Genomic DNA, 26,989 nt, shown 5'->3' with positions numbered 1-26,989 from the left:
GTAAGTCTGGGAGATTTGAGGCATTCTGACAAAGGCTACATATTAATAATACAAAAAGGGGAAAGTAGAGGAATATAATACTCTACCAAGACAAAGCAGTCACTCGCACCTCAGATTATTTTTTTCCTTTGCTGCTGCTCTAAGAGCGATACAACCTAACTCTGAAAATGTTCCCCATCACTAATTTTGTAGCCACCGACCCACCGCACCCTGTATTCCTCCTTCTTTGGGTCCCATCCCAGAATGCTCCCACTAATCCATAATCCATTATCAGTATATCAATGGACATCTAATTTTTCTTAAACTTTTTATTAAAAAAAATGTAGAAAATGCTTATCACAAGTATTCAATCACAACTTATTGCATTTATTTACACGTGGCACACACAAACCAAGTCAATTTGGTAATAATCAAAGAATATCGTACACCGTGTAAAAGATCTCAACAAGTCTTTACAGTTCAATCCTGATTCTTTATCAACAACAACAAGGAGATCTAAAATATACAAATCATCTCTTAGTGCAAAAACTCACTTTTATTTTTGTGGCATGCACACAGTTATCCCTTTATTTGATTTTTATATACATACTGTACAACAATAACAATACTTTTGATTTATCAAAATGGAACCGCAGAACAAACCTTACTTAGTTTATGGGATTAACGAATGGAGTTGTCGAAAGAAAATGGGAGAGAAGGAACTGTGGAAAATCTGAACTAAAGTGTGATGTGTCTGATAAAAGAAGCGGATTTAGGAGCTTTTAGAGCAGGGGTGTCCAACTACCATCCCGGGGAGCCGCAGAGTGGCTGCTGGTTTTCATTCTAACCATCTTCCTAATTAGTGACTGGTTTTAGTTGCTCATTAAATTGTTTTACCTTGCTTTTAACAGACTCGGACCCCTCAATGGTTTCATTTTCCCTTAATTAGCAGCCAGACAATCAATGAGATACACAGCGAGTCAACACCTACAATACCGGAAAATAAAGAAAGGTGAAGGCATCGGTGATGCTGATCAGCTCAGGTTCACACAGTGGTGCTCTCTGAAAAATGACAATCAAAAGTCCTGGAAACGTCTGTTGTGGCAGTAAGGAGAGCACCGATAAGCCATGGAATTAAATGACAGAGTGGTGGCTCTGAGATAGGGATCTGCACTGGCAATCAGAAGGTTGCCAGTTCGAATCCCGCAAATGCCAAAAGTGACTCTACTCCATTGGGCCCTCGAGCAGGGCCCTTAACATGCAATTGCTCAGTCCAGGGTATGACGTTAATCCTCATCCAGCAGGGAGAAACCTGGGGTTTGGTGGCAGAATTGGCACTCCAGCCACCAACTAGCTCTGAACTAGAGTGGTGCTGAGGTGTCACCCGTTGGATGGCTGCATTCGGGTCCTAATCTGGGATCTTGAGTTGGTTTGTCATGTGGTGGATGAGGCGACGTGTCATAGATATAACATAATTTAATTAACAACAAGAACTGGCGTCTAAGTAAGAAACTGGTTGGAGTCTGAGGCCCTGACTTAGCTGGTCATCCATGCTGGCTTGCCTCACATCTCATTTCTGTTTGACTGCCATTTAAAGAAAAAGAATCAACTCAGAGGACTGAGTCTTCAAAACCAAAACAGTTAAGATGAAGGGAACAGAAATCAATTCAAGAAGGAAAACCTGCAGCCACGGCGGACCTCCAGCATAAGAGTTGGGCACACCGGGTTTAGAGGGTGAATCCATCCCACCTTATGAACTCCCAAACGCTCAGAAAAACAACAAAGCTTGAAAAATAAATTAAGCATAAAAGTGTTAAGATTTTTTTTTTCAATAAATAAATAAAGTTCTGTTGCATCCTGAGCATTAATCACTGTTTGCAGCAATAGCTGTGACCCTGACATCCCCTGCGCTTCTCATCTTGACATTACAAGAAACCAAAAATGTGAACATTCCGGCTTTAGACTAGTTTTACAAATGGAGTTCTATGAAAACAGATTAACAGTTTCAGTACTAGATTATATAAAAGCATACTGGCTTGATATAAATATAATAACTAGGACGGGCTGAAATCTAAGTAAACCTCCGCATTAACGTTTGCAGTGCACCATGCAATACAAATGTCTCTGTTATATGTCTTTTGGTATTGGATATGTAAAAGCAGTGTTAATGTTTGTGATTGATGCACCATCTGTTGGAATGACAAATGCAATGTATTACTAAAAATGTTTCTGGTGCACCATCTGTTAGAATGAGAAAAATTGCAATGCATTTTATTACTAAAGATGTTTGTGCTGTGCCATCTTTTGGAATCACAGAGACATAACAACTGGATGGACACACAGACAGTTATCCTTTTATTAAGGTGGATGCACCATCTGTTGGAATGGCAAATGCAATGAATTTTATTACTATGTACGTTATAAAACACATTCCAGTGGATGGTGCACTGCAAATGTTAACACTGAGAACTACATTGATTACTTGGATTTCAACCCACCTTAGTCGGGTAGCACAGCTAGTTAATATGTCAATATAGTAATAACTAGCTGTGCTACCCATCTATGAGGAGCTGAATTCTACCACCAATGCTTATGTCTCTGTTATATGCCATTTAGCATGGAGCTTGTAAAAGCGGTGTTAATGTTTGTGATGTGCCATCTGTTGGAATCATAGAGACACAGCAAATGGATGGACACACAGGCAGACACACAGACACTTAAGGTGGATGTACCATCTGTTGGAATGACAAATGCAATGCATTCTATTACTATGTGCCTTGCAAACCATATTACAAAAGGAATGGGGGCACTGCAAATGTTAATGCTGATTACATTGATTACTTACTACTGATTACTACTATTACAACTTACTACTGATTACTCTTTACTTAATTATTGATCACTACATTGATTAATTACATTTCAATTCATCTTAGACAGGTAGGACAGCTAGTTATGTCAATATAGTAATTACTATCTGTGCTACGCACCTAAGACATGTTGAAATCTAAATAATTAATGCTAACCTCAGCATTAATATTTGCAGTGCACTATGCAAAGATTATGACTCTACTATATGCCATTTGGAATGGGATTCATAAAAGCAGTGTCAGTGTTTGGTTGGAAAGACAAATGCAATTCACTTTATTACTAAAAACGTTTGTGATGTGCCATCTGTCAGAATGGCAGACACATCACCATCCGTTGAAATTAAAAATGCAGTGCTTTTTATTATTGCATGCATTACAGAAGTTTGGCATTGAATTTGTAAAAGGAGTGTTAATGTTTGTGACACACCTTCGGTTGGAATGACAAATGCAGTGCATTTTCTTACTAAAAATGTTTGTGATGCGCCACCTGTCAGAAAGGCAGACACAACACCATGTGTTGAAATTAAAAATGCAATGCTTTTTATTACATGCATTACAGAAATTTGGTGTGGGATTTGTAAAAAGGAGTGTTAATGTCTGTGACGCACCTTCGGTCGGAATGACAAATGCAGTGCATTTTATTACTAAAAATGTTTGTAGTGTGCCATCTAACTAACCTTGTACAGTCAACAAGGAATACTACGTAATTAATGATAATGTTAAACAGAAAAAAATGAAGATTGTACACAATTAAACAATAAGTTAGACTAGAATGAACATCACTTCTCGGCAATGCCTAGAAGTAAAGGGTTAGGGTTAGGGTTGCTGCCTTAGTAAGGCACACTAATCCAGTCCTATGTATATTTTCTTTAAAGTCATCAAGTTTATTAGGAGAAAGAAAACATCTGATAACAGGACTTGAGACGGGGGGGTATTGCACTATGTGGTACATAAAGAGTGTCATACGATTCAACTCTTCCTATGACTCATAGGCCAGATAGAGGAACATGGCAACCTCACCTCCATCATAAACTAATACATTTGTTTTGTCAGGGAGTGTGCACTGCAAGTCGGATCTTGTTCCTAATTTCATGTGCCGGAATGCTTGTCTTGCTGATGATAAACCCCAACCGAAACTGCTTAAACCTTATGTGAACTTTCCTTGGAGTGCTTTGTGAACAGCCATTTTTTTTTTTTAATCAATATTCATGTCCTAGTTTTTATTATGCTCAACTTTCATGCGTAGTCATTTGTTTGGCAAAAAACATCTATATGTTGCAATTTGCCGACAAAATTGACTCCCCCAAAAAACAGGGGAAATTAAATTGTGCCTTTTGCCCCCTCATATTAGGCAAACATTGAATGATTCCTGATATCTACAAGGAAGAAGAGTCCGAATCCAGCTCGTCTGCAGACTCCTCCACAGCGGGGTATGGCAGCGGCTGATCCAGGTTGACGTAGGTCACTCGGAGGTTGATGTAGTGCTCGCCATCTAAGCTGGACATGATCTGCTGCACCTCATCCACGAGCTCAGCAAACGTCGGCCTCCGCTCAGGAATAGGATTCCAGCATTGCAGCATTGTGGTGAACCTACAGTGGGAACAAAAAAGGGAAAAATCGGTTATCTTGAGTAGGCAGAAAGTAAAAAGATTAGAAGTCAACTCGTCACGGACGGGTTTTCAGATACAGTGTTTTCATAACACTTTATAACCTTTTCAAACCTGCTGCAATGTGCTGTATCAGTGCAGGCTCCTAACCTCTCTCTCTATCTCTCTTAGCTCTAAAAGGTAATCCCCTTCACTGAGTCATGGACTCGAGCTTAGAGTCTGGTACTGAACAGCCCACCATAAGGCAGAAAATGAGTAACCTAGTCTGATGAGCTAAAGGAAGTAAAGAGTGTAAGGCCAGGTTTATACTTCACGCGACGCGATGCATGCTCCAGTAGATGCTCCTGCTACACAAGTGTTGTACTGTTTATATTTGCACGCATACGTTATGTAAATCTGGAAGAATCCACCAGGTGGCAGTGTGAGATATTATCACGGTGAGAACAGGTTTGGCTTTGCAGTGTTGTGAATTGCCAGGAACACCTTACTGCAATATCTGTGAAAATGATGTTTAATGATCAAATCCATCAATCCAGGGATGTGTCCATTCCAGCAAGCATTGGGCACGAGGCAGAAACAATCCCTAGACGGGGCATCAGCTCATCGCATGGTGAATACAAGCACTCACACACAGACACTGCCGTCATTTTAGTGTCCCTAAACCTGCATGTCTTTGGAAGGAAACCGGAGCACATGGTGGTGTGATGGATGGCCGGCTAAATATTCCGGTCCTCACCCCCAGGCCGCCAGGTGGAGCTCTCCCGACAGCACGGACGTTCCCCGAATTCCAGCAGGGCCTCATGGAATTTGTAGTTTGTATGCACAGCCCTGCTGGATACAATGGGGGCCACCAGGAGTCGCTGTAGGGAGGCTGCCGGACTGTTATGTGCCCTATAACCTGGAAGTACGTTCTGGTCACATGAACAGGAGAAACGACGTGCTTCCAGGTTGAAGAGAAGGACTTTTACCCTGACCCGGAAGTAATGAGGACTTGTGGATTGTTGGACAGGAACCACTTCCGGGTCAGGGAGTATAAAAGGACGCTGGGAAAGCCCCAACATTGAGCAGAGCTGGGAGGAAGGGTGGCGAAGTGTCTGGGAGAGGAGGATTGGTATTTGTAGAGTGTTTATTGATTATATGAGTAGTGTGGAGTAGAGGGTGCTTTGTGCACTGTATTATTATAAAAATAAGTCTTGAACTTTTACCTGGTGTTTGGCATGGTACCTGAGGGTTCAAGAGGTCGATAAAAGCCTCAACTGCTACAGTGGAAACCCACCAAGAAAACATGCAGACTCCAGGCAGGGAACACCAGCGACGTGACACCCTGAGAGACAGCAGCACTACCGCGCCGCCACAGTGTCACCCCCATGTGTGTAATCATTAACAGTATTCCTTATTTAAACGAAATTAACGATTTATTTGTAAAATGTAACATACACACTTTAATGCATTTCATCATGTAAGTGATATCAAGTATAAATCTAAGGATTCCAAATGTGTAGAGAGTTGGAATATCCTACATTTAATGTGTTCTGTGTGGCGATTGCTGTCAGGTCAGGAATAAGCCCCAGAAAAAAAAGACGGCACAGAAGACGGTATGTGAGACTTTTAAAACGTATCGTGTCATTACTATCGGGAATATCCGACGCTTGAATATAAAAGCACCACGAATGCATCTGTATGTCGGCATTTTGCTTCACCACATCGAACCATTCATCAAACATTGAAGCGCACACATCGATCCGGTAGGATCCTCAGAGCGGCTTTCTGTCAAATGTAGATAGCAACCAGAGACTCTGACGTCACATTCCGACTTTTAGCACACTGCACCCCCCACACGCGTCGCGTTAATTTCTGAGGACCTGCTCAGAGGACGCATCAAATGAAAGCTGGGAACGCGTGTCAGCCATGATGCGTGCATGTCTTCGTTCTGAACGTGAAGTATAAATGAGCCCTAAGACGGCCGTTGACCATTTCCTAACAGCTAACCCCCCTTCACTTCGGTGGCTAGCATACCAAACCAGACTGAGCACAGTACCCAATATTTTGACTCAAAGACCCCATGGAAATTATATAAAGAGTCTTGACAGAATAACCAACAAAGATTACAAGCCTCACCGATACATTTACTAGCTTTTATGGGTTTATGAGGTCATTACTGTCACATGTACAGACTACCGGGAAACTCTTACTCATGGCTATGACCAATGACTGAGCATGTACAGCTTAACATCAGGTGATGTTATTTTCTCTCTATATATAAAAGGAAATCCTGGAATGGAAAGCAAATGCAAGGCTACGATACGTGATAATCTCGAAAGACATTTAGGAGACTTGCCACGGTACGTCTCACGGGGACCGTAAACATGAGACTTGGTGCCAAGAGATTGTCCCAGGGCCGTAGCAAAAAGGACAGTGGCTGTACAGGCTTTAAAAAGATCGAAGGGCAGCGCAACAGCAGCGACCCCCCCTGAACACGAGCAGCGTTATACATCCTGCAAGAAAGAATTCAAACACGCCCGGGGCCAGAAATAAAAGACAGGTATTGCTTTTACAAAGTCACGCGAGACCAGGCAGTAAGCCATCATTTAAAACAAGTCAAAAGACCTCTAATCTAGCAGTTGTTGGATTGCTTTTGGCAGGCAAGCATCGTGTGCTCCGAGATCTTAAAACAACGACATGCGACAGGCAGAAGAGGCAGCTAGCAAGCAGCAAAAAGGCAGCAAATGATCCAAAGGCATATCCTTAGCGTACGTTCAGCCACAGCACCCTTCACAACACGAGCAGCATTATACGTCTGGGAAGAAAGAGATGTAACCATGCGCGGGGCAGGAAATAAAGAAACAAGTATTGTTTTTACAAAAGTTTTTAAAGTAAAAGTGAAAATAATGCATATATAACAAATCACAAGAAAATAATCTCTTTAAATTGTAGATTGCCTGCCTAAGGTAAAGTCATCCCTGATGAATGGGGACGTGGGAATGAGGGGTCCTTTCATCGGATTAGCGCTATTTCAGCTGTGGAATGGCAAAATGGGGGAGGTAGCTTGACGAATGAGGTCTCCAGGACTTGAAACAAATCCAAATCATATTATGTGATATCATCTAATGTGAAATTCTACTCCGTACTTCTAGAATTTTTATTTTTACACTGTATTGAGGATTTATTCTGTTCTACTGTATGTATTATACTGTACGGCTCAGAATTAAAAGACAATGAGTAAAATGACAAAGTAGAACTTCATAAAGACGTTTATAAACGTTGGCGCTTTCAGAGCAGGTTAGAGACTATGAAACCAGTGAAATTAGAAAGGCTCAAAAAAAAAAAAAAAAAAAACCCACAAAAGTTGGCGCTATACACATGTGGAGAAAGTTAAAGGATATGAAAGTAGGAAAATTAGAAAATATAAAAAAAGAAAGTAAAGACTGCAGTAGCGCAAACAAACAAACTGCCTCATTTAACTATGCACCAGTCTAACTTTGGTTTTGCACAATAATTACTACACTATTGCACCATAACACTTAATTCTACTTTATTCACATAATTGTACTTATTTATTATGTTCTACTATACTGTTACCTTTCGATCTATGACTTTTTGTTAATCTAACTGATATTCTTCTAACTTTGCACAGTTTTTGATAAGTGGATCAACATGCATCTCACTGCGTGTTGTCCTGTATAACTATACATGTGACAAATAAAGAATCTTGAGAATTTCTAAAGCGGAGTTTACCGCACATGCATTTATTGGTTACTTTGTTCATGTATATATATTTATCTGTCTGCTTATTTAAAAAGCTACATTTACCCCAGGAGTCAAAAACGTTCTGTCTAGCCCTTGTACAAAAACCTAGACAAAAGCTGGGGTATCACCTTGGTAACCCCATGTACTTTTGGAACTATGAGAGGAAAATAACACGACTTTACAGACCGGAGTCCAATGCAGAACTCTACTTACTTTGTTACTTTGTAAAAAAAAAAATTATTAACTGCTGATGATGTCGATCGTTTTGTCTGTGCTGAAATTCCAAACAGAGAAACTTATCCTGACCTCATTCAAAAGATTCAGCATATTGGGACTCGCAACGTTACAAATATTGTTTTTACAGAAATTCTGAAATAAAAGTGAAACTAATGAAATAGCAACAATTCAAAGAAAAAAAAAAATCTTAAAAGTGTGTATCCGGAAAACCAAACACGGGGGTTGGCGAGCAAAGCGAGCAGGGGGCGAAGCCCCCTAGTTTGATGAATTTTAGTCTAGCAAATACTTACAGAGGATCAGGACAGTACTGTGGCTGGGGAAGCCTTCTGCCTTTTAAGAGGTAGCGGGTGATGTCGTAGGGATCGACTTCAGGGTAGGGACTCGTTCCCCTTGTGAGGAGCTCCCAAAGCAGCACACCATATGACCACTAAAAAGAGAAAAAAACAATTCAATTTAGATTGCAAGGCATCATCTATAGCACATGAGATATATGAGGGACATTTGAAAGGTTTACGCACTTTTATATTTTTGTTGGAAACGGTGAAGGCGGGAGGAGTAGTAATTGAGCATTAAAAAGTCGATATGACGCTGGGAAAATTGCATCACAAATGAAGGCGACTATATAGAAAAGTGATGTCATTTGTTTTTGAAATCCTTAATAAATAGTTAAAAAAAAAAAGTGTGGAAATGTTCTGAACGTCCGTTGTAACAAACCTTTTTATTCAGCTCAGGGTTATAAGGATTAGAGTCTATCCAAGATGGTGCACCACTTCCCACACAAACCCACAATCGGACTTACTGAGAGCCGATACGGAATTGCCAATTGGAGAAGATAACATTGAGGATGTGAGAGAAAAGTCATTGAACCCACTGAATAACTAGCATTGACACAACAAGAACTCCACCCAGAGGTTACCCTGGGACGAGCATTGGATGGGCTATCAGTTCATACAAAGACATTCTCATGTAGTGTGGAAGAATAATTTTAGGCTAACATAGCATTCATCTTAAAGAAATAGCATAAAGGCTTAATAAATGTCAGAAACCTGTTCAGGCACACCAGGAAACCAGATAAAGGTCAAGTGAACAACAAAATGTACACTGAAATATAGGAACTGGTTTAGGAAAAATACTGAGATGGTCAAGTAAATAATGAATGGATGGATAGATAGATAGATAGATGAAATGATGGGTATATTGGGAGAAGGGTGGTAAGGATAGGCAGCACGGTGGCGCAGTGGTAGCACTGCTGCCTCGCAGTTAAGAGACCTGGGTTTGCTTCCCGGGTCCTCCCTGCGTGGAGTTTGCATGTTCTCCCCGTGGCTGCGTGGGTTTCCTCCCACAGTCCAAAGACATGCAGGTTAGGTGCATTGGCGATTCTAAATTGTCCCTCGTGTGTGCTTGGTGTGTGGGTGTGTGTGCCCTGCGGTGGGCTGGCGCCCTGCCCGGGGTTTGTTTCCTGCCTTGTGCCCTGTGTTGGCTGGGATTGGCTCCAGCAGACCCCCCCGTGACGCTGTAGTTAGGATATAGCAGGTTGGATAATGGATGGAAACTAAGGATAGAGCTGCCAGGCAAGAGGAACAGAGGAAGTTCCTAAGAGAAAGGGCATGCAGGTGGTTGGTGTAACACACGAAAGTCAAACTCCGGTCCTGGAGGGCCGCAGTGGCTGCAGGTTTTCATTCCAACCATCTTTTTAATTAGTGACCAGTTTTTGCTGCTAATTAACTTCTTTTCCCTTAATTTGAATTAAAGTGACTCAGTCCACTTAGTTGTTTCAAGTTCCTTAATTAGCAGCCAAACAATAGTGAGGCACAAAATGAGCCGCCACATAACCAGCTCACCTGAGCCCATCATGCAATATCTGAAAATAAAGAAAGGCGGAGGTCTCAGTAAGGTTGATCTCTCAGGTCACCAAAACATTTTGACGATGTTCTTAGAAAGAACAGAAAAATGAACAGTTTTGGAAATTCATGGAATTAAATAATAGGCTTAATTAACACCAAGAAACTGGTTGGAATGAAATTGGTCGGAGTTTGAAGCCCCAATGTAGCTGGTCATCTGTTGGCTCGTTTCACATCTCATTTCTGTTTGGCTGCCATTTAATGAAGAAAAGAATCCATTCAGAGGACTGGATCCTTAAAAGCAGGGCTATTAAAATGAAGGGAAAAGGAGTTAATTAGCAGTGAAAACTGGTCACTGATTAGGAAAAGGGTGAGAATGATCGGCCCTCCAGGCCCAGAGTCGGACACCCCTGGTGTAACAGAACAAGATGCAGAAGACAAAAAGATATGGAACAAGATGATCCGCTGTGGCAATCCCTAATGGAAGCAGCCAAAAGAAGAAGAAGAAGCAATGGGAGGACAGATATGTGTTGTGATTAAATGGGAGCCACAAAGAGCAAAATAATGAAATGAGTCACTTTCTATAAATGAAATGTCAGAATTTGAGAAGAATTTGGCAATGCCGGCTGTCATTCTGTAATCTGCACCTCAGAATCTTGACTCACAACACACCTTAGTTTGTTTAAAAATAAAGCTCATGACTGAAATCATAGTGTTTTTTAGCTGTATCCTAGGAAAAAAAAAATACCTATAATTGCCTTAAGGAAACATTGGAGTGTATGTTCTAAAAAAATAAATAAATAAGAACAAACTCGGGACCTGCTGACTCAGAAGACGACCATCCACCTTGAGATCTACAATGTGCCATTGTCTGCGGTGGGAATTTCCATCACTGACGCAAGGCAGGTGGAATTCAAATGTCTCACAAAAAAAAAAAGACACATCTTTGCTTTCTTTTTAGAATATCAAATCTATCAATTTTGTGAATTCACTTAATTCAGTGTGGAAATGTGGAGAGCTGGAGCCGATGCCAGAGTCACGGGGTGAATGGCAGGAAACAGCCTATCACCAGGAACATCCGTCCAGTTAATCTGCTGGGTGTCTTTGTGTTGTCAGAGGAAACAGGAAAAGTCAACTGAAAATCCAAGAAGACATGGGAATAATGGGAAAACTGTACACAGATTCATCAGTCACCAAAAGCACTGGTTCTGTAATGGCAGCTCCTCATAGATTGTGGTGGGCTGGCACCCTGCCGAGGTTTGTTTCCTGCCTTGCGCCCTGTGTTGGCTGGGATTGTCTCCAGCAGACCCCCCGTGACCCTGTAGTTAAGATATAGCAGGTTGGATAATGGATGGATGGATGATTTCTCATAGAGCCATTGCTTGGCAAAGCACCGTTTCATACTGGGAAGGGTTCTTCGCATATGAAGTTGGTTCTTTGTGCTTTAAAATAACTTCCCAATATGTGGTGTGAAAAACTGAAAACTTGAATGAACGTTAGGCTACCTAGCAGGACACTAACAGACTAAGAAAAAACTGTGTGGCCATATGCAGCGAGAGACCTTGCTAAATTCATCACCCATTGGTATTTCACAAACCTGTTAAGAAATCGAAATAAATAAAGGTTCTTTCAGGAACTTTCATGTGGATGGGTCTTCTGAGAACCAAAGATGGTTCCCCTATGGCATCGCTCTAAAGAACCACTCGGGCACCGTCGTTTTTAAGAGTGCTGGAGCTGTGAGGCTGTATTTTTGGTTGCTCCACCGAATCAAACAGGCCTAGAAAGTGACATCTCTGTTCATGCAGCAACAACATGACAAGAGGATGATTTGATCAGTTTGCAAAACGGTTATTAGTTCAAAAAGAGATCCCATAAAGCCGGGAGAAACAAACCCCATCCAGTACAACTGAGTGTGATATGTTACTTTGCACACAATAAAATATCATCTACTTTTATTACTGTTGTATTAAGCAGTTTTAGAATCTTTATGAAGTGTTAGCAATAAAGATTAATGAAAACATGATAAGCAACAAAAATATTGCTACTATTTTTCTTACCACGTCTGACTTTGTTGTAAATTTCTGTGTCTGTAGACTTTCGAGTGCCATCCACTTAACTGGTAACTTGACCTTTCGGTGATTCTGGATGCTGTAATACTCTTTATCAAATACATCCCTGGCCATCCCAAAATCGGCCACCTTGACGGTGTAGGACTCATCCAACCTGTCAAGTCAATACATGTGCAGAACACAATTTCTAAATACACAGATACAAATCAGTCCATTTATTAATGCAGAAAAGGTCAGATTTATATTATGTCTGCATGTAATGCTTTCATGACCTATTAACCTACCTCAAAGATCTGCATGTGCTCCTAATCTACTACTGTAGAAGCATTTTTCTAATACTTGAAATTAGGGATGCACCGATACCACATTTTCTAAAGTACTCGTACTCGTTAAAAGTCCCCCGATACCGGGGACCGATACCACGGTCTGAGAAATGTCTATGTTTGAGCGGCGTGTAAAGGGTTAATCACAGGCGCCGAGTGCCCGCCCCCAGGCCCCGGCTGCAGCTCAGAGCGGGGAGAAGGCGAGGCGAGACATGTCAGCCGTGTGGAACTATTTCAAAGTGAATGAAGACGACAAAACAAAGGCGGACTGCAAATTGTGCTCAGCGAAATTGTCCAGAGGAGGCTCAAAAGGTAGCGCATTTAACACAATTAATTTAATCAAGCACCTAAAATCCCAACACGACAACGAGTACAAAGAGTTTACCCACGCTTCTAAACCAACACAACCCACGATGCAGCAAACTCTTGCAAGACGAGAGAAAATGTCCAGAGACAATCCACGTGCTGTGAAAATAACACAGACAACTATCGAGTACATTGCATTGAGTGACCAGCCACTCTCGGAGGTAGAAAATGTGGGATTCCTGCGTCTCCTCCATGTTCTGGAGCCCAGATATGATGTCCCAAGCCGCTGCTACATGACTGACACGGAGCTGCCTAAACTACACGACTCCGTGAAAAAACATATCCACAGCCTACTGCAAGCCTCCTCTGCGTTTAGTTTCACCACGGATATTTGGACAAGCAGTGTTAGCCCCGTGTCGCTAATTAGCCTAACCTCCCAGTGGATAGACGAGAGTTTCTTGTTTTTTTTGTTAAATTATATGACTAAAGCTGTTACCTGTAAATTTAAATCATGTTTTTATTAAGTACTCGGTATCGGCGAGTACTGAAATGCAAGTACTTGTACTCGTTTTCCAAAAAAGTGGTATCGGTGCATCCCTACTTGAAATGGTCCTTTCACCCTAGGAACTGACTGTGTAGAGCAATCCTTACTGGAAAACCAGCTGCAGCGGTCTGTTCTGCTACTGTGGATCACCTTTTATAGCATCTTTGATTTCTATGAATCTATCTTATAGAGTAGCTTTCATTTCTATCTGTCTATTTGTTCGGTCATTTTTCATGTTTATCTTTATATAGTGTCTATACTATCTGCCTATCGTAAAGTGCACTTTATATACATCAGTCCATTAAACAGTCCCTTTCATATCCTTCTATTATACAGTGCACTTTATACAGTATATATTAGTCCATTACATAGTGCCTTTCATCTCTATCTACAGTATCTATCTATCTACCGTATATACTCATGTATAAGTCGGGTCATGAAACCCATCATAAAATCAGACTCCGACTTATATTCCTGTTCAAAAATGCAACACTTAAATTTTTTTTCCACATCTTCTTGCCTCCTCTAATCTCGCCCCAGTTTCTCAGACACATAGAATTTTGTTGCAGCAGCGCAGTTACCAATTTCTTTCACCACTTCACTGATGTTTAATTTAAAACCAGCTTCATATTTTCTTCTAATCGAACATCGTAGATAAAGGGTGCTCTTTCGATAAAGGTGTGAGATACAAAATACACTAAACAGTGCAAATGTCGCTTCGGAAGGTATTACCGTGTGGTCACGTAGGCACAATACATAGAAATAAAAAGGTCATTTGTGCCGTGGTTACTCTCTCAGGTGGGCATTAGTATATCGTAATCTCTTGGACCAATAGCGTGAGTTTTCTGCATTTAACTTATACGACATAAAATACCAGAAATTATATGGTAAAATCAAGCCCCGAGTTATCCACAGGAGAACTTATACACGAGTATATACGGTATCTGTCTATCTATTATATAGTGCCTTTCATATCGATCTATTGTGGCGGGTGGCTGGAGCCCTTAACCGGCCGGGATGCCCTGAGTATTGAAGGACCGGGTGGGGTGAGTATTTTCAAGACCCTTTCTCCCCCCGGACTGACAGAGGGCAGCCCCCTTGGTTTCCAGCAGGGCCACAGGTGGTGAACATGGAAGCTCAACCCTGCTGGGATCCATGGCCACTGCCAGGGGGCGCCTGGACTTTTACAGTCCCTTCTTTGCTGCTAGTCCTTCCGCCTCCACTCCTCCTGACTCTGGCCATTGACAGCCAGTGACTGTCTCCTTTTTTAGGGCACCCAGAAGTGCACCAGGTGCTTGTTGATGCATTTCCGGCAGCACTTCCGGGTGTGGCAGAAGTGGTGCCAAGAAGGCCTCAGCAGCAGCAGCAGCTGCAGTACCCCCTGGTGGCGCCCACGGATCCCAACAGGGCTGTATCAAATTCCAACTCCCATGCAGCCCTGCCACCTAGTGCTTCAGGGGGGTAATGCTCTGGATATGCTCCCTGAGGTGTCCCGGTCGGGCAAGGGCTCCGGCCACATTCGCCACACTATCTGTTATATAGTGCCTTTCACATCTATCTGTCTATCAATCAATCACGGGTCTCTAATAAATCTAACAAATACATTTTTTCACAACCTTATGGAAAGCTCAAGTAAACTCTGGGATTTTTGACAATAATGATACTAAAAATGAAACCTTGGATGGTTTATTACAAACATTATGTGATAGTTTGCAAACATCAAAGAACTATCTTTAATTTTGTAAGTATACATTTGAGTAAAAATACAAATAACAGAGCTAGGCAGATATATTGTGTTGACTTTGATGAATGAAAGGCACAAGCCGTAAAGTCTAAGACCTGCCATTTGAAGACGACCCAAGCCTGAGGGCCTGATTCATTCACTAAAAACTGACAGATCTGTGTAAATACAACCATTATGAAGTAACATGAGCTCCTGGCACAAATACAGCCCCCTCTTGTAAGGTATGGAGTGTCATTCTGGAGGTCACTCACATGCAGTTTCTTGCAGCGAGGTCTCTGTGTACAAACTTCTTTTGTGCCAAGTACTCCATTCCTCTGGCAACTTGCAGCCCAAAGCCAATTAAGTCTTTAACTGTAGGATTCTGTGCAGAACAAAACATAATGGTTGATATGTCATATTAAAAACAGTGCAGCGGTCAGTGGTATAGCCTTGAACAATCTTTAACTTGTACCCGTCTTTAATCTGTGACAGTGACGATGTGAGATTCAAAGTTTCCTATCAAAAAGCAAAAGCACCAGAAGGGCAGGGAGGAGTTGTGAGTACAAGACATTAGAGCACGAAGGGGAGCTGTAAGTGTTCAAGATAAGCAAATTACCACTCCATCTTAAAAAAGTACTGAAAATCTGTAATAGACGGTTATATCGGAAAGTCTTGAATTAGTTATGTATTGCATTAGGAAAAAATCACAGACTACAATTACAAAAGACTGTTTATTAGTTTTTATACATTTATGTTTAGGCTTACCCTTTTTTCTGATCGGATGAAGTGACGTAAATCTCCATGCTTCATGTAAGGAAGAACTACCAGGGGGAGCCCTTCATTTGGTAGACACACTCCCAACAAAGAGAGGACATTGACGTGATGAAATTCTTTCATGATAATGCCTTCCCTGAGGAACTGCTCGGCCTCCTCCACATCCGTGATCCCTAAAGGGGTGAGAATACACAGCTTCAGGGTACACGCAAGACTGCACACTTGATGCATCTTTAATCAGTTTTCAACATTTTTTCTAATATATTCATACATGCATTTTAATAGATAGTCTAATGAGATATAAGAAATAGCTATAAAAAGCACTGTTTGCAGTGTACCAGGCAATACATCTGTCTCTGTTATATGTCATTTGATATGAGGTTCATAAAAGCAGTTAATGCTTGCTATGTGCCATCTGTTGGAATGACAAATCCAAAGCACTTCATTACTAAAAATGTTTGTGATACACCATCTTTTGGTGGTGACACATCCCCAGGCTGATGCAACTTGTTGGCGTCATTACAGTACATTTTTTTTTTTGTTCTTTATTTCGTCTTATACGATTTCTCGTATTAGAAATTTGTTAGTTTTCGCATACCCCTTGGGGTCAGAGCGCAGGGTCAGCCATTGTACAGCGCCCCTGGAGCAATTTCAGGTTAAGGGTCTTGCTCAAGGGCCCAGCAGAGTAGGATCTCTTTTGGCAGTGACGGGGATTCGAACCGGCAACCTTCAGGATACCAGCGCAGATCCTTAGCCTCGGAGCCACCACACCACACCACTTTTGGAGGAATTCATTTCTGCTAAACTTTAGTAATATCACGTAGAATACTTATAATAACAACAAAGAATCACTCACTGTTTAATGACTTCACAGCACAATGAATTTCCTTTCCATTGGGGTCAGTGTAAAATCCATGGTAAACTATTCCAAAGTGGCCTGAAAAAACACAAAACATTGTGGTAGCTTTTATACTGTCATATAAAAATAATTAAGAGTGTTCACTTTGCCTAAATATCCCATTTTTTTATTTAGCCATTAGTCATATGAAAAAGTTTGGGAACCCCTCTCAGCCAGCATAATAATTGACTCTCCTTTCAAGAAAAAAGATAACAGTGGTATGTCTTTCATTTCCTAGGAACATCTGAGCACTGCGGTGTTTTCCGAACAAAAATTTTTAGTGACGCAGTATTTAGTTGTATGAAATTAAATCAAATGTGAAAAACTGGCTGTGCAAAAATGTGGGTCCCCTTGTCATTGTGCTGATTTGAATGCCTGTCACTGCTCAATGCTGATTACTTGCAACACCAAATTGGTGGGATTAGCTCGTTAAGCCTTGAACTTCACAGAGAGGTTAGGGTTATATCATGAGATATAAAGGCATTTAAGGTGGTCAATTACAAGTTGTGCTTCCCTTTGACTCTCCTCTGAAGAGTGACAGCATGGGATCCTCAAAGCAACTCTCAAAGATCTGAAAACAAAGATTGTTGAGTCTCCTGGTTTAGGGGAAGGCTACAAAAAGCCATCTCAGAGGTTTAAACTGTCAGTTTCAACTGTAAGGAATGGAATCAGGAAATGGAAGGCCACAGGCACAGTTGCTGTTAAACCCAGCAGGTCTGGCAGGCAAGAAAAATACAGGAGCGGCATATGAGCAGGATTGTGAGAATGGTGACAGACAACCCACAGATCACCTCTAAAGACCTGCAAGAACATCTTGCTGCAGATGGTGTATCTCTACATCGTTCTACAATTCATCTGTGTGGCAGGGTGATGAGAAAGGACCCCTTTCTGCACTCACGCCACAAACAGTCGTTTGTTATATTTAGACAAGCCAGATTCATTTTGGAACAAAGTGCTTTGGACTGATGAGACAAAAATGGAGTTATTTGTTTATGGCGGAAGAAGAACACCGCATTCAAACAAAAACACCTGCTACCTACTGTCAAATTTGGTGGAGGTTCCATCATGCTGTGGGGCTGTGTGGCTAGTTCAGGGACTGGGGTCCTTGTTAAAGTCGAGGGTCAGATGAATTCAACCCAATATCAACAAATTCTTCAGGATAATGTTCAAGCATCAATCACAAAGTTGAAGTTACACAGGGGTTGGATATTCCAACAAGACAATGACCCAAAACACAGTTGGAAATCTACAAAGTCAGAGGGAGAAGTGCAATGTTCTGGAATGGCCGTCACAGTCCCCTGACTTGAATATCATGGAAAATCTATGGGATGATTTGAAGCAGGCTGTCCATCAAATTGAACTGAACTGGAGAGATTTTGTATGAAGAATGGTCAGCAATACTTCCATCCAGAATCCAGACACTCATCAAAGGCTATAGGAGGACAGCGTCTAGAGGCTGTGATATTAGCAGAAGGAGGCTCAACTAAGTATTGATGTCATATCTCAGTTGAGGTGTCCAAATTTCTGCACCTGTCTAATTTTGTTATGATGCATATTGCACATTTTCTGTTAATCCAATAAACTTAATGTCACTGCTGAAATACTACTGTTTCCGTAAGGCATGTCATATATTAAAAGGAAGTTGCTACTTTGAAACCTCAGCCAATGATAAACAAAAATCCAAAGAATTAAGAGGGGTTCCCAAACTTTTTCATATGACTGTACGTATTTCATGTACTGTAGGTAGAAGCTAGCAGTAAAAATAAACAATTCAAAATATCTGAGAGACAACTATAATACTCCATCTATTTTCTTGCGTGTTTTATTTGAAGTATGGATTTTGAGGCCATCAGGTGTAAGGTAGAGATCAACCCTGGATGGGTGTGTCTGTCTACCACCACATCAGGGAAAGGTGCTATATAAACAAAAATGATGATTATTATTATTATCATCATCATCATTAAGAAATGGAGTTTGAATTTGTGATGCTCCTACAAATTTAACACAATCAATCATACAACATGAGAACAATGGTATTCCCCAAAGCCCCCAGTGACTCGCTTAACTTGACCGCACTCTGGTGGACTTGCCTGGATTGACTCTACAAGAACCTGAGCCACAATCAGACTGAAGAATATTCAGTTTTCTTGTCACACTTTTTCATGAAGTTATTGCAGAGGACTATTAAGGTGAGATGTTCAATTCCTACATCTCAGAGATTGTGGATAAAGTGCTGCTCTGGACCAACCCAAGCCATTTTAAAGACGAAACAAGAGTGAACTGCGGGTGTCCGTGGTGTGACAGTCTGAATGTGATCCTAATGGCTTTATGTCGGGAGGTTGCTAAAAGAAGGTTGAATCCAAAGTGGGCAAACAAATGTTTTTAGAAACACTATTCTCTATTCCTTCTAGCTGCCATCTGTCCTTGGAATTGAATAACACCTTCATTTATTTTATCCATGGAACATTTGTTTTTTTTCTACATCTCCAAATGCCTCCTTTACTTTGTCATTTTCTTTAATTGTATCCAAATTCTGACAATTAATGATGAGAAGAGCAGACACCAGGACAAAAGACTCTAAATAACTTTGAAAGGAGCAGCTACTTTAGGGGTAGACATTTCTGTGTTTATCAGTATAGAATTGTCTAAATAACCAAGGAAAACAAAAATGTTCATCTAAGCCGGGAAGCACAGTAAATTTCCTGGAAAATACTACACGATAAAGGTCACCAGCAAACCCCTCATATTCACAGAGAGAAAAACTTTGGCAAATTTCTCCGTTCAACACTAGTTGTGCACAAAGAAACCACCCTAAATGAAGAGTAAAATCGAATGAAGCCAATGGTGCATAAAAGACCAAAATGTGGAGCAGCTGTTCAACAATATGACATTTTTTGTAAACTTGGGACACTTTACTAAAATTCAAACTCTTCAGATTTATAAGCTAAAAAAAGGCCATTTAGGATGTTTGTATGGGTTGTAAACAAACAAGCCACCTTAAATGGAGAGTAAAATCCACTAAAGTCAATAGCAGGTCAAAAGTGACCCAAAGGATGTGATAGTGTTTGAAATGTGTAGAAGATGTAAACGAGTGACATTTGAGGCCCCTTTAACAAAAGCCTTCACATTTCAGAGCTGATTCCATTTAGGACATTTTTATCGGTGGTGAACAAATTACCCTAAATTAATTAAAGTCAATAATGGGTCAAAACAGACCCAAAGAACGTGATAGTGTTTGAAATGTGTAGCAGGTGTAAAAAAGTGTGACATTTGAGGCCCCTTTACCAAAAGCCTTCACATTTCAGAGATGATTCTATTTAGAATATTTTTAAATCAGTTGTGAACAAATTACCCTAAATTAATTAAAGTCAATAATGGGTCAAAACAGACCCAAAGAACGTGATAGTGTTTGAAATGTGTAGCAGGTGTAAAAAAGTGTGACATTTGAGGCCCCTTTACCAAAAGTCTTCACATTTCAGAGCTGATTCCATTTAGGATGTTTTTAATCGGTGGTGAACAAATTACCCTAAATTAATTAAAGTCAATAATGGGACAAAACTGACCCAAATGAAGTGTTTTAAAAACTGTATAACTTTTGGGTTGTTTTCATTTTACTTTTTATTAATTTTGGGAAATTTAGTAAATTTTCATAAAGTTTCATCCATGAATAGATTCAATTTAGGCAGCTTTCACAGATTTCAAACACAAAATCAGGTGTCACACACGTGCGATTAGGAAGTCCAAAGGTGAGTGTTACTTCACGAGGTGAGGGGTTGGTTATGTGCGCTGATATTTCCTTCTCTTTGCCAACAGAAATAAAGAAGAAAAATAAGAACAGTCCTACCTTATTTCCAGGTTCACAAAATGGCTTCCACAACAAAACATGCAACTTCTGTGACATTACTTTCCGGTTCCTGCACAGTGATGTCACTTCCGGCTCCTCCACAGATGACATCACTTCCGGCCAACCCCAATGATATAATTTCCGGCGGCCATTTTGTATAAAAACGAAACTGTATTTGTCTGATGTGATCCATTTAGAATTATTTTTGACCGTTTTTCTTTTCATCTTTGTCCGGAGGACAATATACGGGGTTATTCCCCAAATCTTTTTGAGTTTATAATGTCTCTTCTTATCACACAGGTTACATTTGACCCAAAGACGTCATAGGAGGTTAAATATTAAACCACAACAAAAATACAATTTGTCATTCTTTCCTGGTTTTACTTTTTAATGTATAGAGTGGACAATATAAAAGCACATTTAGAATGAGCCCAATGTTATCTATAATAATAAAAGGCAAAGCCCTCACTGACTGACTCACTCACTCACTGACTCACTCATCACTAATTCTCCAACTTCCCGTGTAGGTGGAAGGCTGAAATTTGGCAGGCTCATTCCTTACAGCTTACTTACAAAAGTTAGGCAGGTTTCATTTCGAAATTCAAAGCGTAATGGTCATAACTGGAACATATTTTTTGTCCATACACTGTAATGGAGGAGGCGGAGTCACGTATCGCGTCATCACGCCTCCTACGTAATCACGTGAACTAAAAACAAGGAAGACATTTACAGCACGAGTCACACGCGGGAACGAAGGTAAATGACGTTAATTTTTCACTGTCTTTTAATACTGTGTAAGCATACATATTAACACATGTGCAATTAAACGTGTGCATTTACGGGGTGATTTCTCAGGCTTAAAAGCTCACCTTTTATCAAACGCGGGAAGAAAGGTAACTGACGTTGTTCACTGTCTTTTAATACTGTGTAACCATACATATTAACACATGTCCAATTAAACGTGTGCATTTACGGGGTGATTTCTCAGGCTTAAAAGCTCGCCTTTTACTAAAAAGGTAAATGCAAAACTATTTTCAATCAGTTTATTGAAACGCTCCCGTTAAGGATTGCAATAACATATTCGCGAGATAAAAGAACGAAGTAGGGGGAAATGGAGGAACAGCCGCAAACAGCGAAGAGCAAAAAATTAATTAAACAATTGAGAACGGAGCGAGTTAAGCATACAAGCATGTTCATAAGGGAAACAAAGCACGGTGTAAAACGTAAGTTTAAATTAAGTTTATAGAAACGCTCCCGCTGCGGATTGCAATAACATATTCGCGAGATAAAAGTTTAATGAGAAGACACGAGGTATAAACTAACCACACGCCGTGGCGCAACGTTAGGGGCAACAGTTTCAACCATTCTATGATCTGCTTCTCGCAACTGAAAGATGGCACATGGCGGATGTTAGCCGACTTGCTCACCGCAACGTTAGGGGCTTCAAGTATGGCGCTGACGCCACATCTCAGTGCCAACACTTTGCAGACTGTACTTAAAAGACACGCCCTCCTCACTGGACAGTTAAAAACACCAATCAAACTAACGATGACATCAAGTATTACCCAATCCAAAGTAGGAAAGGAGGCATCTTCATAAAATGCGTGTGGCATGATTTGCATGAGACGCTGCTTTAAAAAAAAAAATGATAAAAAAAATACGGGATAAATCCCGTCCAGTATTGATTCAAAACGGGACGCGCAATTTCATTCTCAAACGCGGCACGATTCCGTATTTTAAAGGACGGGTGGCAACCCTACAGTGCCAGGTAACCACCCATACAATCAGATTGTGATTCAGACTAGGAATGCAATGAATGTAATTACCCCGATCTACATACAAGGCGAAACTCTTGCAACATTCAAAGATGATGGTTTGGGATAAGTACACCATACAACATAAAAGAGCTTATGAAGCCTTGAACCGAAAAAAGCAAGATCTCAGAGATCGTAAAAAAAAAAATAGGAGGTAATGTCGTTTTACTCGCTGTACATTTTAGTCAAACATTACCAGTTATTCCACGAGGGAGACCAGCAGATCAACTCAATGCGTGTTTAAAATCCATGCTTCTCCCACGCTCGGTTATATGTCGCGTGTTCTCGGGTAGGTGCACCAAAAAATGTATACATTTAAGCATGTAATGGGCAAACAAAAAATGAGGTATACCCGAAGGCACTGCAGTAGTACTTCATGTAACTTTACTTCTTAAATGTTAATGTTTTACTGTTTAATAATTTATACGCTTCTTATATGTTGTTCAAATTCTTTTATCAAAATAACACTGACAGCGCAATGCACGATAACATGGAGTGAATACACCATACGCATCCGCCCACGGCTGCCCTGCTGTGCGCAGATAGGAGTTGATTCTACAATAAAATAAAATAAAGATAAAAAGATTTAAACAATCATCACCCATAAAGCGTGTGTGTGTGTATATATGTGTATATATATATGTTGATATGTGGATGTGTATATGTATATATATATATATATATATATATATATATATATGTAGATATGTATATATATGTGTATATGTGTATGTATATATATGTTTATATGTGTGTGTGTGTATTTTATATATATAAAACACAGCAACACTCATAACAATGACAACACAATTACATTGACAATCATGTTACGTTATTTTTAAAATGTTTCCTTTTTTTTTCATTCCCTCTTTAACACACTACTTCTCCGCTGCGAAGCGTGGGTATTTTGCTAGTATATTATAGAAAATCAGCATCCTACTGCTTACCTTTTCCAATGACCTGATCCTCATTCACCTTGAGCTTTTCGGCTGAAATCAGTACATCCTTCACCTCTTCCAGAAGCTCTGGCTGGAAGCTATTGATGGAGATATATTCTTTTGGGAGAAGAGGTACTAGTGACCCATCACGACTTCTGCGGTCATTTGTGCTTGAAAAAAACGCACTGCTTGAGCCTGTGTTCGGAGTACGTGGAACCTCTGAAGTCAAGGAGGAAAAACGCACCAATGAGTGAAACCAGGTGAATGAAGAAAAGCGATAAAATCATTTTATTTTTGGTCAAACACTTGGAGAAACTTTGAATAACTTGTGTTAGATAACTTATGAACATATTGTAAGAAGTTAAGGAAAATGACCCATGTAATTGGCTAACTAGAAAGATTACAATATGCCAGCTTTCGAGGCAACTCAGGCCCCTTCTTCAGGCGAGATGTTAATACAGAAACTGGAGCTGTCTGTGTTTAAATAAACACCAGGACAGATACAGCATTGGAAAACCTTTAAGTGAGACATCTTAGATGTAAAAAATAAATAGACCTCTCCAGGCTAAGAGTCATTTAGCAAGGGAGGAGAACAATGTCTAGTCAAGATCTTTGGATAAGATAGATATCTGTCCAACAAAGTTTCAGATGAGTTTGGAGTGCTACGGTGTTGCACCGTGTTAGCCATTATGGATGTGGTAAGAAGTTAAGCAAGATGACCCCTTTGATTGGCTAACTAGAAAGATTACAATATGCAGGCTTTCGAGGCAACTCGGGCCCCTTCTTCAGGCGAGATGTTAATACAGAAACTGGAGTTCCCTGTGCTTATATAGACACCAGGACAGCTACAGCATTGAAAAACCTTTAAGCGAGACATTTTAGATGTGAAAAAATTAATAGATCTCTCCAGGTTAAGATATTAAAAGAAATCATTAAATTATTGAGATGGACACATGGATGGATGGACGGACTAAATCAGTGCAAAAACAGGACAAGAAACTGGCAAGCCAGAGCAATGAATAACTTTGATTCACATGTAATGGCACCCTGCGCTTGCCAGGCTAGGCTTCAGATTTCCTGTTATGCTACTCTGGATAAGCCTTTAGAAAAATGGAAGAATGGATGGATGTCATGAAAAAATAGATATTTGCCTAAGAACAACTGGAAGAGCATTAAAATCTGCTTGAACCAACCACAAGCTGGAGGTACCAAATGGGATTTAGGTGTTTGTTTTAAGTGTTTACAGTATGAATTATAGCTCAGCCATCTAGCATGAGTTTTAGATTGTGTCGCACTCTGGATACATCGGCCTGTACAAACATGGGTCTGCTCGGTGAAGCAAGTCTCATCTCTCGCCAATATCACAAATGACCAACTGGCCAAGTAAGAACATCTCCATTTTTTATGGAATCATTTTGGAATTGTTCAGTTTAACTGAAACAATTTGCATCGGCCATCTTGCTACTGAATAAATAAAAATCTCCATATGACCCATTTCATCTAAAGTGGGATTATGGTGGATGGAAGATATCCCACCAGTTTCTTCTTCTTCTTCTTTCGGCTGCTCCCATTAGGGGTTGCCACAGCAGATCATCTTCTTCCATATCTTTCTGTCCTCTACATCTTGCTCTGTTACACCCATCATCTGCATGTCTTCTCTCACCACATCCATAAACCTTCTCTTAGGCCTTCCTGGCAGCTCTATCCTTAGCATCCTTCTCCCAATATACCCAGCCTTTCTCCTCTGCACATGTCCAAACCAACGCAATCTCGCCTCCCTGACATTGTCTCCCAACCGTCCAACTTGAGCTGACCCTCTAATGTCCTCATTTCTAATCCTATCTATCCTCGTCACACCCAATGCAAATCTTAGCATCTTTAACTCTGCCACCTCCAGCTCTGTCTCTGGTCAGTGCCACCATCTCCAATCCATATAACATAGCTGGTCTCACTACCGTCCTGTAGACCTTCCCTTTCACTCTTGCTGATACCCATCTGTCACAAATCACTCCTGACACTCTTCTCCACCCATTCCACCCTGCCTGCATTCTCTTCTTCACCTCTCTTCCACAATTCCCGTTACTCTGTACTGTTGATCCCAAGTATTTAAACTCATCCACCTTCGCCAACTCTACTCCCAGAATCCTCACATTTCCACTGACCTCCCTCTCATTTACACACATGTATTCTGTCTTGGTCCTACTGACCTTCATTCCTCTCCTCTCTAGAGTATATCTCCACCTCTCCAGGGTCTCCTCAACCTGTTCCCTGCTATTGCTACAGATCATAATGTCATCAGCAAACATCATAGTCCACGGGGACTCCTGTCTAATCTCGTCTGTCAACCTGTCCATCACCATTGCAAATAAGAAAGGGCTCAGAGCCGATCCCTGATGTAATTTCACCTCCACATTGAACGCATCCGTCACTCCTAACGCAGACCTCACCACTGTCACACTTTCCTCGTTCATATCCTGTACAACTCTTACATACTTCTCTGCCATTCCCGACTTCCTCATACAATACCATAGCTCCTCTCGAGGCACCCTGTCATATGCTTTCTCCAGGTCCACAACTCCTTCTGGCCTTCTCTAAACTTCTCCATCAACATCCTCAGAGCAAACATTGCATCTATGGTGCTCTTTCTTGGCATGAAACCATACTGCTGCTCACTAATCATCACCTCACTTCTTAACCAGCACTGAGCAAAAAGACAGGAATGACCCATGGACGAGGTGCCACTTCATCTCTGTGCCCACTCATGTACACCCACACGTGACCTTGCGCTGGCCCCCTTTAGACTGGACAATTAACTAACATTTGAAGCAAGTGCCTGAAATTATTGAAAACCCTGTCAAAGAGTTCTTCACTTGTTTAAAGTACAAGCGCTTAGCTCAAGGCTGCCTACAAATGTCCACTTTATAGGTGATATTTGTAAAAAGTTCTTTCTGAAAATTTCAGAATGACATGGATTGAGTAATGTCACATTATTCTGAAGTCCTACAAGATACACAAACTCTGCGTTTCATGCTTCTCCTTTAAAATCACTCCCTGGCACTTCTGAAAAAGAGGAATGCTACAAGCAGGATGGAAATGAACGGCATAAAATGGCAGCAATATGAGATACACAGAAAAAGCAAAATGTATCAGAGTTTAGAATAAAGACCACTCACCAAGCCTGTAATCCCCAATGGGCATCATAACCACGTTAGGTGTGGGCTGGTTTGCATTGACTTCATGGAATTGACTCAAGCGCTGCTTGGCCAGGTCAACTAGAAGTTTAAAAAGAGAAAAGTCTAACTTTAGCATTTCCTGCATTTAAATGTATTACTCCATAGTCTGGTTAGTACACCGCTTTACCATAAAAGTCAAAAGACTTGTCTTCACAGCCGTGCCCAAATATTTTGAGAAGGACACAAATATCAATTTTCACAAAGTTTGCTGCCTCAGTTTTTAGGATGGCAATTTGCATCGA

At 40.7% G+C, this 26,989-nt stretch overlaps 1 protein-coding gene across 2 annotated transcripts in view; it reads right to left on the bottom strand.

Annotated features, from left to right (window-relative positions):
* Positions 1-345: 345 nt before the first annotated feature.
* Positions 346-26,989, bottom strand: part of mst1rb (macrophage stimulating 1 receptor b) — a 135,535-nt gene continuing 108,891 nt past the window's right edge. The window contains exons 14-22 of one of the 2 annotated variants that reach the window (XR_007933921.1): positions 26,688-26,786; positions 23,524-23,733; positions 16,877-16,957; positions 16,012-16,193; positions 15,519-15,628; positions 12,339-12,504; positions 8,731-8,867; positions 3,458-4,439; positions 346-3,276 (exon numbers count right to left, since the gene is read on the bottom strand). Coding sequence is in view for 1 of the 2 variants with exons in the window: in XM_051921416.1 (XP_051777376.1) it covers positions 4,226-4,439; positions 8,731-8,867; positions 12,339-12,504; positions 15,519-15,628; positions 16,012-16,193; positions 16,877-16,957; positions 23,524-23,733; positions 26,688-26,786 (1,199 nt within the window). In the remaining variant the exon portion in view is untranslated. Of the gene's footprint in view, positions 4,440-8,730; positions 8,868-12,338; positions 12,505-15,518; positions 15,629-16,011; positions 16,194-16,876; positions 16,958-23,523; positions 23,734-26,687; positions 26,787-26,989 lie in introns of both variants that reach the window. The other variant, XM_051921416.1, reaches the window with a different exon arrangement.

Source organism: Erpetoichthys calabaricus, chromosome 18 (assembly GCF_900747795.2).
Source record: "Erpetoichthys calabaricus chromosome 18, fErpCal1.3, whole genome shotgun sequence".
Lineage (NCBI taxonomy): Eukaryota > Metazoa > Chordata > Cladistia > Polypteriformes > Polypteridae > Erpetoichthys > Erpetoichthys calabaricus.
This window is presented reverse-complemented; position numbering and strand designations above follow the sequence as displayed.